Below are 18,954 nucleotides of genomic sequence, written 5' to 3'. Positions count from 1 at the left end.
GGTGATCATAGATAATTCTATAAAACTTGTGATGGAAAATGCCATCCACATTCAGAGAAACAAAACTAAGAAGTCTGAATATAGACTAAAGCATACTATTTTCACTTTTTAAAACTCATTTTTTTCCTTTTTTTCTTGTGGCTTTTCCCCCTTTAGATCTGATTCTTCTGTTACAACATGACTAATATGAAAATATAGCATGCATGATTGTACTTGTATAGCCTTATATCAGATTACTTGCTATCTTGGGGAGGGGGGAGAGAAGGAAAGGAGGTAGAAACTCAAAAGTTTACAAAAAGATAAATGTTGAAAACTATCTTTGCATGTAACTGGAAAAAAATAAATTAATAACATTTAAAAAAAAGATTTTGGTGTGAATACTACCCTCCTATTTACTAGTTATAAGGTTATGGGCAAGTCATTTAATTCTGCTCAATGGCCTCTACAATCACTTCTAGCTCTGAATATATGATTCTATGAATTCTGAGACCTATTTTCCTTATCTGTAAAATGTGATTAATGATGCCAATAAGTTAGAATTGTGCATCATTGTAAAGATCAATGAGATAATAATAGGTTCAAAGATTGAAAGTTGGAGGTATCATCATGTACAACTCCAGAATTTTATAGATAAAGAAATGGAGACACAGAAAGACTAAGTGATGCTTTTAGAGTAACATAACTAGCAAAGTATCTAAGAAGGGATCTGAACTCAGTTCTTCCTGACTTGAAATTCAGCCTATCTTCAACTGTACTATATTGTATAAATACTGTACCAGGGGCTTACCATCTAAAAAGCTTGATGAAAAATGATTCAAATAAACATAATATAAAGTAGAATTGAAAAGGGAAAAGGAGAGATGGATAAGAAAATTTTAAGATGGATAGTTCATATTTTTTTTAGGTTTTTGCAAGGTAAATGGGGCTAAGTAGATTGCCCAAGGCCACACAGCTAGGTAATTATTAAGTGTCTGAGACTGGATTTGAACCCAGGTACTCCTGACTACAAGGCCGGTGCTTTATCCACTGAGCCACCTAGCCACCCTTATAGTTCATATTTAGCAGAAGATATCAGGGAAAAAAAGATTAATAAATTCTAAGAATGGAGAGAGATGTTAGTTTTGCACAGAGAAGTATTCACTTTAATTAGAAAAGGAAGAAATGTATACTTGCATTACTCATCTTAGGGCAATTAGAGCACTGAATATTATACTATAATTTGAAAAAAATTCAATCAATGCAAATATATAGCAGATATTTTTTTTTCCACAGGAGGGGTCTCAATTCCACTTAGACTAAATCAAAGAAATTCATTTTAGAGCAAATGAAACCAGATAATGAACATAACTTACTGGGTTTCTTACTTAATTTGTACTATCATAATTGCAAATTAGTATGTGAAACTACCAAAAAATCACCAACCTTATTATCTAAAGTCATCTTATGCAGTAAGGATTTGAACTCTTAAGTAAAAATAATCTTTCATTTAATGGTAAAATCTATATAACCACTGAGAAAAGCTATTTTCCCCCCTAGTATTTTCCATTTTAAATTCCTATTAAGGTTTTTTGGGCAATAGTTTTGTTAAATAGATTGCTTTGCATATAAGTTTAGGTATAGGACATCATTGTATGCAATCTTTTTTTTAAATTTTGTTTTGTTCTGTTTTGCCTTTCAGCTGACCCTTTAATGTCTAGAAATTATTGATGAGATAGATTCTTCACGCAGAATAGTTAGGAAATGCTGTTACTGTTGAGCAGTAGTATTACTATTTTTTAAAAGTGGATCTCTAATTTAACTGGCATAGGGAAGTACAGAAATTTCTTTTACCAATGTAGAACTGCAAAAGCTCAGTCATTTTTACAGACTTAAGAATTGTCTGGGACACTAAGAGTCTAAGAAACCTGGTAAGGATCTCATAGTCATGTAAGCAGCTAGACTTGAACTCAATCTCCCTGACTCTTGCTTCATATATCCCTTTACTATGAAATTCTATCTCTACAAACAGCAAACATAAAGGAAAAGAAATTCCACTTCTGTGTAATAAATCACCAGGTGGCAATCCCTCCCTGTCTCTCCCTCCATCTCACTCTTCACTATGCTATCCCATTTATACATAGTATTAATTACAAAGGATAAGAAATTCCACCTCTGTGTAATAAATGAAAAGTGGCAATCCCTCATTAAGATGATCCAGTAGGTATTATAGGAAATGTGTCCACTTTACTTTTCTCATTTTCTTTATCCCTTCCTTGGGACCAGAGTTTATTAAACTATTCAGAACTCCTCCCTAGCTCTTATGATTTATATGCAAAGTGCCTGTTTCTACTGTTCTTTAAGAGAGGCTCTGATTCTTAAGGTTTACCCCTATTCTTGAGCCCTGAGGCCTCCTTACTTAAGTACAAAGAAAAATGAATTTCAGTCTGTGCTTCCTTGTTTCATGCAAAAAAAAATAAAGTAAAAAAGGACCCTTTGCATCCAGAATCTTTCCAATTTATCTGGTAAAGCTAAACTTTCTATTACAGTATTTTAATAATCCTGGAGACTGAAATCTAATCTTTTCGTGTATGTGTTTGTGTTTGTGTTTGTATGTCTGTTTGTATGTGTGTGTGTGTGTGTGTGTGTGTGTGTGTGTGTGTGTGGTGTGTGTGTATTGTTCAGTCACTAAAACCAATAAAATGGTTTCCCTGTTCCTGTTAAAACCTATTTATGCTCTACAGGTTCATGTTCCTTCTCAATTTCATCCTAATATTACAATCCAGAAAACTGAAATTTCCTAAAAAATGAGAGTTATTCAAAAGTAGAATTACTGTCTTGGACAGTAAACAATTCCTTCTAACTGGAGGTCTTTAAATAGAGAATGCATGACCACTTCTAGAATATACTGTAGAAACCATTTTTATTCAGCTATGAATTGGACTAATAAAGTCTATGTGATCTCTTTCCATCTCAATATTCGATTTTGGGGGTGGGGTGGGGTTGTGAGGCATTGGGGTTAAACTTGCACAAGGTCACACAGCTAAGTATGTATCAAGTATCTGTGGCCAAATTTGAATTCAGGTCCTCCTGATTCCAAGATCAGTTCTCTACCCACTGCAATATCTAGCTGTCCTCACTATCCAATTCTTTAGAGACAATTATTAAGCTCTAGGTGAGGAGGAAAGAAAGAGATGGGGAAGGTAGGTCCTGAAAGGCAGTCATACTACTTTGAGAAGTTAAGTATTCAGCTACCTATTGTTCAGCTCCTACCAACTTTGTTTTGCAAATACTTTGAGAAGCCAGTCACAAAATCTTTAATATATCATTTTATACAGCATTACACTTGATACTTATTCCCATAATCCACAGAAAAATTTTAAGTTATGTGGAACTCTAATAACTAATCCCATTGTATGGGTATGTTGACATCCTGAAGGAAAGAGTTTCACTCTTGCAGAGGTCTTGGAATAATTGATAAGGCACAAAGAATCTTGATTTGGGAAGAGCCATACTTCCCAGTCTACCCTCTCATACATAACCTCCTAGAAGATGTGACTGATATTCACACTCATCCCAAGTTGAAGGTCACTCTTTTCCTTTATGGAGAAGTACCTTTTCAGATCCTGCCTTCTGATAGTGGAATAAATAAAGATCCAGTTTTCCAAGCTGTTCTCTTAGGGAGTTTGGTTCTTTATCCAGACCCTCCCTACTCCTGCATAACTAGCAAGCTTAGAGAAATATTAATAAATGTATGTGTTAACCTAATTGTTTTGTTCTTTTTTTTGCAATCAAACCCTGGAGGTTAATGTTTGTCCCTTATTAGGACAAACTCTTAAGGTTAATGTACATTTAATCTAATTATTATTTTTAAGGGCAAAGTCACAGAGGACCCTTCTCAATTACTAGTGTGCTTTCCTCTTCTATGTTCTGAAAATGAGAAACTGAACATCATAACTGGATTAGCAACTCAATATATGATTGAACAAATTACTAGTTACATATTTTTTTAAAAAAAGAAAGGAATGTGTACATAATAAATGAACAAAACATCTCTGATTATATTTTATCAAAGAACAGAATGGAGGTAGGTGGTAAATTTATTTAAATTATTTTATTCTATTTATTGAAGATTTTTATTGGAAAAATGAGAGCCAATGATTTAAAAGATAATAGTAAATGAGTCTATTTTGTGCAAAATATTCAGTATATTTCTAGGAGGATTGAAACCTGCATTCTGATAGGTATTTTCAAGGAAGGCTTTAACTTAATACAATATTGCTGATTGTTCAACCATTTTTCCCCCCATTTTGTTTTGTTTTCAATTATACCTGTTTCTTTGTGGTTCCATTTTGTGGATTTATTGGCAAAGATACTGGAGTGGTTTTTTTATTCTTTCTTCAGTTCATTTTTACAGATGAGACTGAAGCAAATAGAGTTAATTTACTTGCCCATTGTCACATATCTGGTACATATCTGAAGCCAGACTTGAACTCAGGAAGATGAATCTTCCTGACTCCAGACCTGGCACTCTATCCACTGTGCCTAATACAATAGGAGAGAAATCCCAAAGAGACAGAAGCAAGAAACTTAAAAGCAGAGTTAGAACTTGTGAAAGAAAACATTGATTTGTAGCCTCATGGGGAATGGGGTGGGGTACATCAGAAACTATAAATATTATGTATGACTCTAAGAGCATTTATCTAATTATAAATACTGCTAAATAATTAAGAGTATGTAAATGATATTCACTTTCATTTCAAGCAACATATTTTTAAAATATATGACATTTTAATAGTATGATTACTTTGAATACTTGATAGAATAAGGATAATCATTATTTAAATAATAATAATAAAAAAGAAAAATGTACCTTTTCAGGATCTGTTGTAGTGATAACCCATACACAGTGTGCATTGTCTTCATATTGAACTGGATAGTTGGGTGATGTAATGATCCCACTTGGTCCACGGAGGTTGGAACCACATGTTCTAGCTAGAAACACAAAAACAATGATACATCATTTTCTCATAATATTTTGGAATTACATTTTTAATATAATCAATATATTAGTTAAAAATAAAATAATAAAATTGCTCTTTGTTTAGATCTAGATCCCTGGTATATTCTTCTTTAAATAGTATTATATAATAATCTACTAAGTTAATTTAAAAGTCTAAAAATAACTATCTTATGGTGCAGTAGATAGAGTACACCTGGAGTCAGGAAGTGTGGGCTCAGACACTTACTAGCTATGTGATTTTAGGCAAGTCATTTAACTCTATTTGCTTTAGTTTCCTAATCTGTAAAAGGAGCTAGAGAGGAAATAGTAAGCTACTTTTTCCAAGAAATACCTTCAGTAGAGTAAAGAAGAGTCAGATATGACTGGAAACAACTGAACAACTATATAATTTTTGAAAAATCCTTTTTTTATTGCTGGTAGAAATTAGGACTCAGAAAGATAAAGTGCTTTTCCCAAAATCACAAATCTGAGCAGTCACAAAAGGCAAAAGACTTCCTAAAGGCAAGGAAAACTTCAAGATTTGGTTTTAGCACTTTGAACTGTTATTTGCTGCTCTTTACACTCCATCCCCAATTGCCTCTTCCTAGGCCTATTGCATGGAACTTCGGTGAAATATCGATTTTGTACATATTGAGTATAAACTTATTACATGTACATCTTTGTCTCTTCTAGGTAGAACTTAATCTTATCAAGAGTAGGCATGATTTCTCTACCTTTTTATTAACAATAACTAGCAAATCATGCAGTATGAGTTTGTTGATTAATTGATACTTCTTGATTAATTGACTAATATTCAGTGAAAGGTAAATAGGAAACATTAACAATTTTAGAACAGGATTCAAAGGTTTTGGGGTAGGGAAATATTAAATTTCCTTCTACTTAGTCAAGTCTGTTTTTACCCTGATTTTTGAAAGTCAGGTAATATTCTCAAGGTTGTGAATGGCCTTAAGTATTTCCATGAGTTTGGATGAGGCCATACAAATCAATGAGACATAGTTACCTGAAGTAAATCCAGTTAAGAAAAAATAAATCAGAATGAATGTTTTCTCTTTTAATATATCAATTCATTCTGATCTGTATCTAGATCTAGGATTCTGGGGCAATTAGGTAGCATAGTGGATAGAGTACTGGCTTTGGAGTCAGAAAAGATGAAAGTTTGAATCCATCTTCAGTCACTTGATCTGTACTAGTTGTGTGACCTTGGACAAGTTACTTAACCCTTAACTTACCTTCCACCTAGGGCCATTTCCAGTTGTCCTAATTCATATCTGGCCACTGGACCTAGATGGCTCTGGAGGAGAAAGTGAGGCTGGTGACTTAGAACAGCCCCCCTTCGCTTAAATTCAATTAGTGTGTTTGTCATGGCATCACCTCCCTGATGTCATGGTCTTCTTCAAGGAAGGATGAATATTAGATCTAGGATTCTATGAACCTACATACCTATTACTCAAATAGTTTTTAGTTACTCAGCACTATTTTTTTTAATATTTTTTAACTCTTTTTTTTATTGTTGTGTTTTTTTTTTTTGCAAGGCAATGGGGTTTAGTGACTTGCCCAAAGTCACACAGCTAGGTAATTTTTAAGTGTCTAAGGACAGATTTGAATGTAGGTCTATACACTTGCCTCCTAGCTGCCCCAACTTAGCACTTTTTTAAAGTATACTTACTAAGTACTACAAAATGGCAACCTTTTTAATATACTAAAATTTAGTATTTTATATATTAAGATATTTTTCTGGGGCAGCTAGGTGGTGTAGTGGATAGAGCACTGGTCTTAGAGTCAGGAGGACCTGAATTCAAATCTGTCTTCAGATATGTAGTAATTACCTAGCTATGTGACCTTGGGCAAGTCACTTAACCATACTACCTTACAAAAACAAAAAAAGTGATATTTTTCTTCCAAAACAGAGCATTTTCAAAGTTAAAAATAAAACATAAAAGGTCACTTAAACTTAAAAAGTGGATATGTGCATTGTGATTTAAAAGGATTCAATAGACAACAGAGTACAAACATGTACATCTCCTATCAAATTTTGAGTTGTTTTCAAAAAAGATCATGAATATCAGATGCTGATTTCCCCTCTTCCAAGATAAGCAAAATCATTAGCAACATTAATTAAAAAATTTAGCATTAAAAGTAAAACAAGTGAAAATGTTCAGTCAGTTAAGAACTATGGTTGCAATAATTTTATATTACATTCAGCAATTAATATATAATTGCAGGCTAATATAAGAATAAATTAACATTCAGTTCATATATTATCTGTATCATGAACATAATAGGAACTTTTTAACCACTGTTAATTTTATTTGTTTTGAATATATGTAGATATTTCTTATAAGCAAATTTGGGTATGCATACATAACTCTCCAAAATATATGTTATATTATGTATATATATATATATATATATAATTTCTACAAATATATGTAAATATACAAATATAATAATTATACATAATATTAATATGTTACAATTTCTACAACCAAAGGAGATCAGAACCAGATTATGGCTTACTAGACATATTCTATTTCTGCCCCTTACTATCTAATAGACTTTGGGTAAGTCATTTCACATATTTTGGATCTTCAACTGTGAAAAGAGGACTAGATGCTTTTTCAGACAAAAATCTATAATTCTATGTTCTGATGTACCTAAAAAATTACCCAAGGTACACACAAGTGAAGTGATTTTTCCAGGTGCACAAAATTAGAAAAATTAAAATATTAAGAGTCTGTCTTATATAACAACAAGCTGAAAATTCTATCACTCTATCTATTATAATCTAGGGCACTTACATGACACAATATGATAGAGTGCTGGACTTGGAGTCAGGAAGATTTATCTCTCTGAGTTCAATCTGACCTCAGTCTTTTTACTAGCTATGTGACCCTAGGCAAGTCCCTTTAACTCTATTTGCCTCAGTTACTCACTTTTAAAATAAGGTGGAGAAGGAAATGGCAAGGAACTTGCCAAGGAAATTCCAAATGGGGTCACAAAGGATCAGACACAACAGAAATGATTGAACAACAAAGATAAAATGTATTATAATCTGCCTAACCATTACTGCCTCTACACATATATATTGTGACTACCTCTCTCAATCTGATATTTTGAAAACATTTGATTTTATATATAACTGTTATATAGATAGAGCCAGCATTTATTAAATACCTATAATGTATTATGTATACTGTTAATTGTTCTGTCTACTTAGTATATTATTGAGATGGAGATGATACAGATTGTAATAGTTACTTAAGTACAGAGAGCTGATCTCAGAACCAAAAATAGGCCAATTTCAAGAACTGATTCTCAGAGATTTTGGCCTTGAAACAATGAGCAAATTGCTTAACCTCTTAATATTTTAGTCAATGCTCTAAGATTTTAAGTGAAAAAGAAGATACTGACTTGCCCTTGGAAAGGAAGTTTCTCACTGGGAGATCCCTAAATTAATGAAGTCATAGGTCTATTTCTTATTCCCTAAATATATTTTTTAGGTTTTTGCAAGGCAAATGGGGTTAAGTGGCTTGCCCAAGGCCACACAGCTAGGTAATTATTAAGTGTCTGAGACTGGATTTGAACCCAGGTACTCCTGACTCCAGGGCCAGTGCTTTATCCACTATGCCACCTAGCCGCCACCTAGCCACCCCCTCCCTAAGTATTTAAGTATATAAATATATTGTATCTGTGACATTATTTTAACTATCTATAAAGTTGGGGGCTGGGGTGGAGAGTTTGCTGTTAACATTTTCTGTCACTGTTTTTCTTTTTTTTTCTTCTAAGTCCCCAGAAGAGCATTTTGCCCTTGCTACCACATTGGCTTTATAGAAAATGTCCACCAGAGGTATTGCCCTTGGGAATGGGTACCTGCTCTGTTTTTTTGCCCTTGGCCACGCCTGAGGCAGACCATTTAAAAATAGATTCCAGTTAACCATGAAAACCAGGTTCTCATTTTAAAAAAAAAGATTTTTAAGTGACACTAAAACTCACTTGAAAATCTTAAATTTGAAGTCTTTAAAGGGGAGTATAACTATTAATCAGAAATAGTAATGCTTATATATATATATTATATATATATATATATATATATATAAAATGCCTCTTTATAGTAACAATGATAAAAAGGCTAGTATTTACATAGTACCTTAAGTTTTCAAAGCTCCTTACAAATTTTATCTCATACTTAGAACAACCCTTTGAAGTATATGCTGTTATTAACTCCATTTTACAGAGGAAGAAACTAAGGCGGACAAAATAGGTGACTTGCTCAAAGGCACAATGATAATAAATGTCTGAAGCTGAATTTGAATTCATGTCTTCCTCACTCCATATTCACTATGTCTTGAAGATATTGATGCCATTTAAGCAGACAGAAAATAACAAGATAGGGAAGCAGTGAATCCAAAAGTCAATATGGCTTCATCAAGGACAAAGCATGACAGATAAACATCATTTAACTTTTTTGACAGGATTTCTAAACAAATAGGTTAGGAAGATATTTTTGTTTTGCTTACTAACATTTTATAAATTTTATAATAAAAATATCATACTATTTTCATGGATAGGATAAAGAGATATAGATTAGACAATTACACAGTTGCATTCAGAACTCATTGGATAGTTGGTTTCAAAACAAATTTATAAATGATTTAATGTCAACATGACTGAAGGTAGCAAATGAAGTGACCCATGCTGGGTTCTGTGCTGTTAAGAATTTTATCAATAATTTGAAACAACATAGATGATATGATTATCAAATTTTCAATTTAAAAAGATCTAAATGAGTCAGAATTCAATAAAGATTAAATAATCTTCTATGTTCTAGCCTTTGTCCTAAGTGTTTAAGATATTAAAAGAGGCAAAAGATAGTCCCTAAGTTTAAAGATCTCACAATCTAATGAAGGAAATAAGAAGCATGAAAATACAAACAAGCTGACTTCTGGATAAATAAGAAACAAAGAGTAGAGACATTAGAATTAAGAGGGCCTGGGAAGAAAGTATGATGGAGAAGATGGAATTTTATTTGTGATATAAAGAATGTCAGTGAAGACAGTAAGAAGACAAAAGTGAGGAGAGCATTCCAGAAATAGGGGATTATCAGAATAAATTTAGAGATGGAGAGTCTTGTTCCTGAAATAGTCATTAGGATAAGTGTCACTAGATTGAAAGCGTGTAAAATGTTAGAAAACTTCAAAAGAAGGAGTGGGACTAGATTATAAAAAATTTTGAATGGCAAAGAATACTGTTTTTTATTCTGAAGGTCATATTTTGGAGCTATTAAATAGGGAGGTGACACGGCCTCATCTGAACCTTAGAAAATTGTTTTGATGACCAAATGGAGGATAAATTGGAGAAGGAAGGGGCTTGAGGAAGACAGACTCAAGTAGGCTGTTGCAATTGTTCAGGAGTGAGTTGATGATGGTCTGCACTAGACTATTGGCCATAAGAGAGGAGAAGAGTATAAATTAGAAATATGTTGCAAAAGCAAAATCAAAAGACCTTGGCAACAAATTGAATATGGGAGGAACTGAAGATGATACCTAGGTTGTTGGTCTGAGGGATTAAGAGTATGCCTTGATTAAGAGGATGAGTTACCCTCAACAGAAATAGGAAAGTTAGGAGGGGAGAGCATTTAGAAAGAAAGATGAGTTCCATTTTGGACCTATTGAGATTAAGTTTTCTACCAGACATCCAGTTCAAGATGTCTGAATGGTCCATTTGAAATGTGATATTGGAAGTCAGAATAGAAATTAAGGCAAAAGAATCATCCCTGGGAGCAAATGATATCATCAAAAGAAGTAGTTTATTGAGAAAAGAGAACAGGGACCAGGACAGAACCCTGAGAGACATCAAGGATAAGAGGGCATGATTTGAATGATCATCTAGTAAAGGAAAATGAAAAAGAGTGATCAGATAGTGATAAAAGGAGAACCAGAGGAGAATAATAGAATTGAACAGTGTTAAAGGCTGTTGAGTTGTTGAGAATGAAGAATGAGAAAAGGTCATTATATTTGATAATTTTTAAAAGAACAGTTTTAATGGAATGATGAAGTCAGAAGCCTAGTTATTAGAGAATTAAGAAGAGAGTAAGAAAAGATAGATAGAGACAGACAAACATCTTTTATGAATGCTCATTTAAGGAATTCAACCACAGTAGTTAGAAGAACTTTTAATTGATAGTATGGAAGTATTCAGGATAACAAGTGGAAGAATTATGTGAGAATTTTTTTAAGATAACTGAGACATAGGCATATCTGTAGACAGTAGGAGAGGAAAAGACAATGAGAGACTGAAAAATCAATGAGAGAGTGGGCAAAACAGAAAGGAGAATCTGTTGAAAGTGACAGAAAAGAAGGGAATTGATTAAGTAGAGAAGTCAGTCTTGAGAAGGAGTGAGGCCACCTCATTATGTGAGAAATGAAATAGTGGTAGAAATTATATGTTGATATGAGATGAAGAAGAGGGGAAAAGAGAAGACTCAGGGAGAATAGTCCTAGTTTTATTTTTTTGGTAAAATATAAAGCTATGTTCTCAGCTAAGAGGGTAGGAAACAGAGGACTCATGGCATGGAACATTTTAGGAAGGATAAAAAATGGTTTGGAAGAGCTGCTGTGAAGAGTAAGAAAATGAGTTGTTGAGTATAACAATATTTCTTAGGAGCAGCAAGGGCTCAAGTGATGTTATATAACACAAATATGTAGTGGACCAAATCAGAATGATTATATGATTTTCTCCAGCAGAAAATATGTAGGCAAGAAAGTCATTGACAGGGAAGTCATCCAAAGTTGAAGCTTGGTAGGCTATAATCAGCAAAAAAAATAATAATGGTTTTTCCCCAATGTATTAGACATACCTTTTTGAAAAAATTTGGGGTCTAAAAACTGGGAGTATCTTATCCAGTGCTTGGAGATTTTTTTACTTGCATTTCCTGATTTTTTCACATTTGTTATCTTTGTGTTCATTGTTTCACATTTGTTACTGGTATATTAGGTTACGTTTTTGCCACATTCTGCCCAGAATTGGCTCGGAAAATATTTTCAAACAGTGCTGAATTTAAGTTCAAAGTGATCCAGTTTGCAAAAGTGAATGGAAATGGTGCTGCTCAATAGAAGTTTGGTCCCCCTTCAAGTGAGAAAACAATCTGGGTCTGGCTACGGGAAGAAGAAACCCTACTGAAAAGACCACAGCAGAAGAATGCCAAGAGAGGCAAGTCAACAAAATAACCTGATTTAGGGAGGGAATTGAAGATATAGATTGAAGAGCAAAGGGCAATTAGAATTCCTGTGTCCACAAAGTTGGTTGAGCATGAGGCAAGTAGAATTCCTGATGAAAAAGAAGTGACTGATTTCAAAGAAGGATACAATTGGTGCTTCAGGATCAGGAAAAGGAATGGACTAAGCATGCATACAAACACTAGACTTGCCCCAAACATGCCTGAACATTATGAGCAGAAGGTTCTTGAATTTCATGATGAATAGAACTTGAGTTCAATAATTTTATTAATACAATATTTTTCAAATTTGAGGCCCCTAAATTAAGTTGCATCTTATACATGGGGACATACAGTACTTCAGAAAGAGTCAAGATAGTAGAAAGAGGAGGGCATAGTTAGTGTAGCAGAGATCACCTGGGAAAGAACTGAGGAATCAGGGGATTGTAGGTCACAGTGTAAGTGAAGAAGAGAGATTGGCAAGGAAGGGCAAAGAGAGTTAGAGAGTCAAAACGTTATAGTTATATAAGAGGTTTTCAAAATTCATGAACATGAATGTGATACATTTGTCAGGAATGGCAAGGGCAAGGGTATGGCTATCTTTGTGTAAGGCTGAGGTGGAGTGAAGGTTTTTTAGTAATGGGAAATTGACAGTTTGAGGAACAGAGTGTTTGGGGAAGTTAAGGGAGAGTCTAGTATGAGGAGGAGAGAAAAAAAATTTAACCATGTTACCAAACTCATTGAGGAAGTAAGGGGAATGATTTGGAATTCTTTAGGCAATAGTTACAAGAATGTGATTGCATGATACAGTTGAATAGTATGAACTTCAAAGGAGGAAAGATTATTGAGTGTAAGAAGTGGGGAGAGAACCTTTAGGTGACAATGGGGAGCAAGGAATATTCCAATAATCCCATTTTATGAATGAGTCAAGGAGAATAAATAAGGGTGCAGTCAAAATTAGAAAGGGTGATCAAGGAGGCTGTGTTATCAGAGAGATCCATGTTTCAATAATAGTTAGAAAATGAAAAGAATGAGAAAGAAAAATATTTAGGATAAAGAAAGTTTGCTATTTATGGAAAAGGCATTCCAAATAGCATAGTTGAAGGTCTGGATAGAGTTTGGTAAAGTATTTTTTTTTGTTTTGTTTTTTTGGGGTTTTTGCAAGGCAAATGGGGCCAAGTGGCTTGCCCAAGGCTGCACAGCTAGGCGATTACTGTCTGAGACCGGACCTGAACCCAGGTACTCCCAACTCCAGGGCCGGTGCTTCATCCATTGCGCCACCTAGCCGCCCCAGAGTTTGGTAAAGTATTAAGCTGAATCTCATGAGATATAATTCAATAAGGCTTTCACATAAGTGCAAAAAACAATCAACATTACCAATATAATAAAAGAACAGTTAAAAAAACAGTTTAGTTGAAACATCTGGGCTGTCATAGACTATTAGCAACAGCAGACTTTATCCTGAATATTTTGTTTTTTGAGTGCACCACAATTATGGAAAGACCTTCATAAATTGGAGAATATTCTTAGGATGGAAATCAGAATGATGAAAGACCTTGAGTCCATATCATAAGATGATTGATTGTAGAAACCAATCATGTTTATCATGGGGAAGAATCAAGGGGAATCTGATAATTGTCTTGAAGTATTTGAAAGACTTCATGTAGAAGGTTAGACTTGTGCTGTTTGACTGAAGAACTAAGACTGAGATAGTTGGGTGGCACAATGGATAGATCAGTAAATTTAGAATTAGTAGTACCCAATGTAAATCCTGGTTCAGACATATAATCTGTGTGATTCTAGGTATATCACTTAAATACTCTCATTAGATTTTAATCATTAGTAAATATGAACAATAGAGAAATCTTATTGTATAAAGCATTTTGTAAGAACTAAATGAGTTATTTGTAAATTATTCTGCAAAACTTGAAGCTCTGAGTTATTATTACTACTATTGCTATTGCTACTACAACAATAATAACTATTACTACGACCACTACTATTACTACTACCACCACTAGTACTACTACATTTATTATTACACAAAGAAACCATCTTAAAGCTTGATGTTGGGTTTTTTTTTTTACAAATTTTCAAGAAATAGATCACCATTTGTTGGATTTGTTAAAGGAGAGATTCCTTTCCAGTAGGTGTTGAACTAGGTGGTCACTGATGCCCCTTCTTATTCCCAAATTTTGTAATTCTGGGAAGGCAGAAGGGGAAAGTATGGTTTTAGCCTCATATAATATTTTTATTTTCATTTGAAATCAGATTTTTAAAAATATAACATTGAAATCAAGTATATTGTCATTAATATTAATTATATTTCGTTATTGTCCTGAAATCTAATGCCATGCATCATCAATCTGGATGCTCCCTTAGCTAAAATATCAACTATAGTTGTTTCAGTGATTTCAGCAGGATATGAAATTAACAGAAGACTGTAGCTTGCTTTGTTTTCTTGTATTAAGCACTTAAATTCTGGCTGAAATGAGTTCTTTAAGCCAAAAATCACCGCCAATTAAAAGTACTCAATTGATTTTGAACAGCTTATAATGATTTATCCAATAAAAAACATACTTGTGTTCCTATACCTTAATGAAGTAAGTATGATATCAAATAAAATAACTTGCATAATTACCAAGTTATGATAACCATTCATCTGTTCAGTAACAGGAAGAAAAGGTAACATTCCTTCAATATTCAAAAGCAATTAGCTAATGTAAACCTTGGCTAACTAACTACAAATGTCCAGTTGTAAAGAATCACTTCTGACTCATAGCAATTTATCAGAGGCCTTTATCAAGAAATCCCACTGTAGTTAAAACAGGCTAATTACCAAAGAGTTAGAGTTCCTCTGAAATCTAAAGAAAGGAAAGTGAGGTGGGAATCATCCTTGTTCCACATCTTGAAAACAACTTTATGAAGGAATATAAAGTGCTTTCAGTCAATGAACTTTTGTTGTATATGGTAAATGGTCTTGGAATATGTATTGCAAAAATTATTAATAAAAGCTTTCTTTAAATATGAGGGAAGTGAAGAATACTAAGTATGTTGCTGCCAAGCTGTCCTTAATTTTACTATTTCTCACTTTAATTATAGTTGAAATTTATTGTTACTTATGATTGGAAAAAAGTAGGTTCAAATTTCACCTCTGATACTAGCTATGTGACTGCAGACAAGTTGCTTAACTTTTGTGTGTAACAACTTCTCAAGATGTATCTGCCAAGTCATACATGGTTTGGAATCAATCATCAGAGTTTTCCTATTCAGGATGGATATCAAAGGTGATGAAACTATACATTCTTCAAGTATATAGTCACGATATGAGAAAGAGATGGCAGTGTTTTACAATGTGAAATACATAGTTGGGTTCCTTTCAGGAGCATTAGGTATGTCAAACAAACTTAACTACTAAAAAATGAATGTATAGAATTGGAAAAAAACTTTAATTGCATTTTCTGTGGAACTTTAAAAGATTTTTCCTCCTTAAAATATCATTTTACCATAGATCAGTCATTTATAGCCAGAAATTCTTAAAAAACAAAAAGAATGGGATACTTAAGGTACCCTAAAATTGCAATCTTGAGAAACTTGAGAACTTTGATGGAAGAAAGTATATTTAATGTCAGGAATGCAAACCCAAAATTCAAAAAAAAGCAATTGAATTCTGTCCTATTCACACTTATGAAGATGCTGATTTCCTTGATAATTCAGATAGAAAGCCATCATTATCAGGATCAAAGAGGTTCCTTATAAATCTAAGCTCCCCATATTACATAAAATTATGCCTTGTCAGATTATAGGATGTACAGAACTCACTTCATTCAAAAGGACACAGGCATATGATCAGAACTGGGGAATAGAATAGTTCATGTGCTTCCAAATTCAGTGCTTTTTTCTATGCTATCATGATCCTCACTACAAGATTTGGATTTTGATTGTTTCTTAGCCTATTTGGGTTAAGATGAAATAAATGTGACTCTTGGACAATGACAAATCAACTTTAGTATATTTTTGAAGGCTACTCTTAAGATTTAAAAATCATCAACAGTACCTATAATATACCACATAGTTCACAGTCAATGGGATATAGCAAGATAATGTTTTAAGAAGTGCAAAAATATTACAGGTGAATCAATACTGACTCTTCAGTAGTTAGAGACAAGAATAATAAGTAATGTCTAAAAGGATACTATAAACTCTGTAAGGTGCTGAAAGATATTGCCACATGGAAGTTTGGTCTAGGGGTGAGACTACCCTTCTTCCAGAACAAAAGGAACCATGATCACAGCTATAGCCCCACTTTCTGGTTCTATGAATAATAGTGTTGCCCAATAATAGTGTTGCCCAAAGACTGTGCTGCAGCAGAGCCAGTGGTATTTTTATATTAGAAACGGGAAGAGATCAAGTCAAGTCTTTTATGTCCATCACAGAAAAAATAATTCTATTATGTAAGAACTTAAAAAAATGAATTGACATTTCAAATTAAAATATTCAAAAAGTAGATCAAGTATTAAAAAATAGATCAAGATATTAAAAGTAGTTTCTATTGCTTGCATATAGTCCTTTCTGCTTCTCATTTCTGTAAAAGTAAACAAAAAAATCAACCCACTTGGAATATTTTGAATTTTGCTTATTGCTAAGCTGTTCATTTTATTTTTTCAATTCAATTCAGTATATATTGTCTACAATGTGTAGAATGCCATGGGCTATGGAAGGCATAAAGATAAATGAAACAAAGTCCCAGTCCTCCTAAAGCTTACACTAAGTCAGTTTAAATCCCTAATAAAAAAAAAACAAACTTGTTTAAAGCTTTCAAAATGCTCTACTCTATGTAAGGCATACAGGCAATCTAAGAAGAAAAAAATTCTAAAGAAATCTTTTTGGTTACCTTAAACAATTTTCTCAAGCCAACACTAATAAGAAAATACTAGAGGTATAATTGCAGGAAAATCATCATACCTATTTTTTTACTTATTTAACAACTATATATTAATTGTATAAAGCATTGGATTTGATGACAAGGCATACACGAAGATATTTTCAATCTTACCTCACATTTTTAAAAACATTTTTTTCAAATAACAATGACTTTCAGACATATTTTTTGAGTGAAAGCATGAAGAGTGCTTATCTTACTTAGGGAGTTCACAAATTGACATAGAAAGACTACTAGGAAACTATCTACTAGGAATGGGAAAACTGATTTAAGTATAGTACAAAAATTACTTATGATTAAAGAAAATAATGTTTATGAAAGGACAGGTTTCATGTATTACATTTTTTCCCCTCCTATATCTAGAATAGAAACAAGAATTCTTAAGCACAAAGGAACTTTTAATTTTTTTTCCTCTTCAATTAGTTCAAATAAACAGTTTAAAAATTCTCAGAAAATAATTGGGTAGGGGGATAAATGAATAAGATTTGAAGACAAAGACAACAAGTTGTATTAATTAGTTAACTAACATTGATTAAGCACCTTTATCTAAGTACTAGGGATATAAAGAAAGTCAGATCTGGCTCTCTAGTACCTTAGCTAATGTAAAGAAAAAAAAGGGGAAAAAACTTTTATCATAGAATTCACATTATCTGGAATTTCAAGAAAAATTAAAATTAATTGCCATGAAAAAGTAATATCAATATGACTAAATTACAAGTACAAGCTTTGGGGAATTGAATACCCTCTAAAATCTGCAAATTCTAAAAATAAAATGAACAAACAATGGTGAATGTCATAAGAACCCAAGGACATTTCCAAGGGGATAATATTCAATACATTGTATTCAATACAATGTATTCAATACATTGAACAGAATTACTTTGCAATCATATATATATATATATATGTATATATATATATATATACAAGTATACTTATATTTATATATGAAAAAAATTCTAGATTAAAAAGCCACAAATTAGGTTCTAATCTTCTGACAGTTCTAACAAGGAATAAAAACTGTCTCTGAATTAATCACTTTTTTTCTTAATTATATCAAGACAGTTTTTTTAGATTCTTCAAAATTTTTGAGATAGTACATGATGGAGAAAGGCAAGGGTGAAGGGAATGAAGGAAGGAAGAATGGAGGTAGGGAGGAATGGAAGAAGAGAAGGAAGGAGAAAAAAGAAAGGAGGGAAGAAGGATGAGAGAAGAAGGGTAGGAAGGACTAATGAAGGGAAGAAAAGAAAGTGAAGGGAGGGAGGGAGAGATGAAGAAGAAAGGAAGGAAGGAAGAAATGGAAGTATGGATGGGTTGAGGGAAAAATGAAGAAAGAAAGGCAAGGAAGGACAGAGGAAAAAGGAAAGAAGGAAAGATGGTTGAAAATGATGAATGATGAATGTCTAAGCTGGAATCAAACTTAGGTATGACTTAGTTTAATTCCCTCACTTTCCAGATGAGGAAACTAGGTTAAATTACATGACAAGAGCTTGCACTAGAAACTAGGTCTTTTGAAACTAAGTTCACTGCTCATTTTTGTTTATTTATAATGATTATACTTTAAAGCTCAAATTGGTCACAAAAAGCACCTTGGCAATAAATAAAAGAGGACCCAAGTTATATTCCTTACCACGACAGATTGGCCGATGATCACTCCATGCTGCTAGTGTCTCTGTGACTCTCTGACATGTTATGCTCTTGGAACCCTGAAGGACATAATTATCTTCACAGGAGAACTGGACACTTGCCCCTACCCTAAAAAATCAAGAAACAAAAAACAGAATTTATTAGATATGAATA

At 33.1% G+C, this 18,954-nt stretch overlaps 1 protein-coding gene across 1 annotated transcript in view; it reads right to left on the bottom strand.

The window, feature by feature from the left end:
- CSMD1 (CUB and Sushi multiple domains 1) overlaps positions 1-18,954 on the bottom strand; it is a 2,413,561-nt gene that overhangs the window by 804,551 nt on the left and 1,590,056 nt on the right. The window contains exons 16-17 of the mRNA XM_074209535.1: positions 18,785-18,909; positions 4,850-4,971 (exon numbers count right to left, since the gene is read on the bottom strand). Coding sequence (XP_074065636.1) covers positions 4,850-4,971; positions 18,785-18,909 — 247 coding nt within the window. The remainder of the gene's footprint in view (positions 1-4,849; positions 4,972-18,784; positions 18,910-18,954) is intronic.

This window comes from Macrotis lagotis, chromosome 1 (genome assembly GCF_037893015.1).
Source record: "Macrotis lagotis isolate mMagLag1 chromosome 1, bilby.v1.9.chrom.fasta, whole genome shotgun sequence".
Classification (NCBI taxonomy): Eukaryota; Metazoa; Chordata; class Mammalia; order Peramelemorphia; family Peramelidae; genus Macrotis; species Macrotis lagotis.
This window is presented reverse-complemented; position numbering and strand designations above follow the sequence as displayed.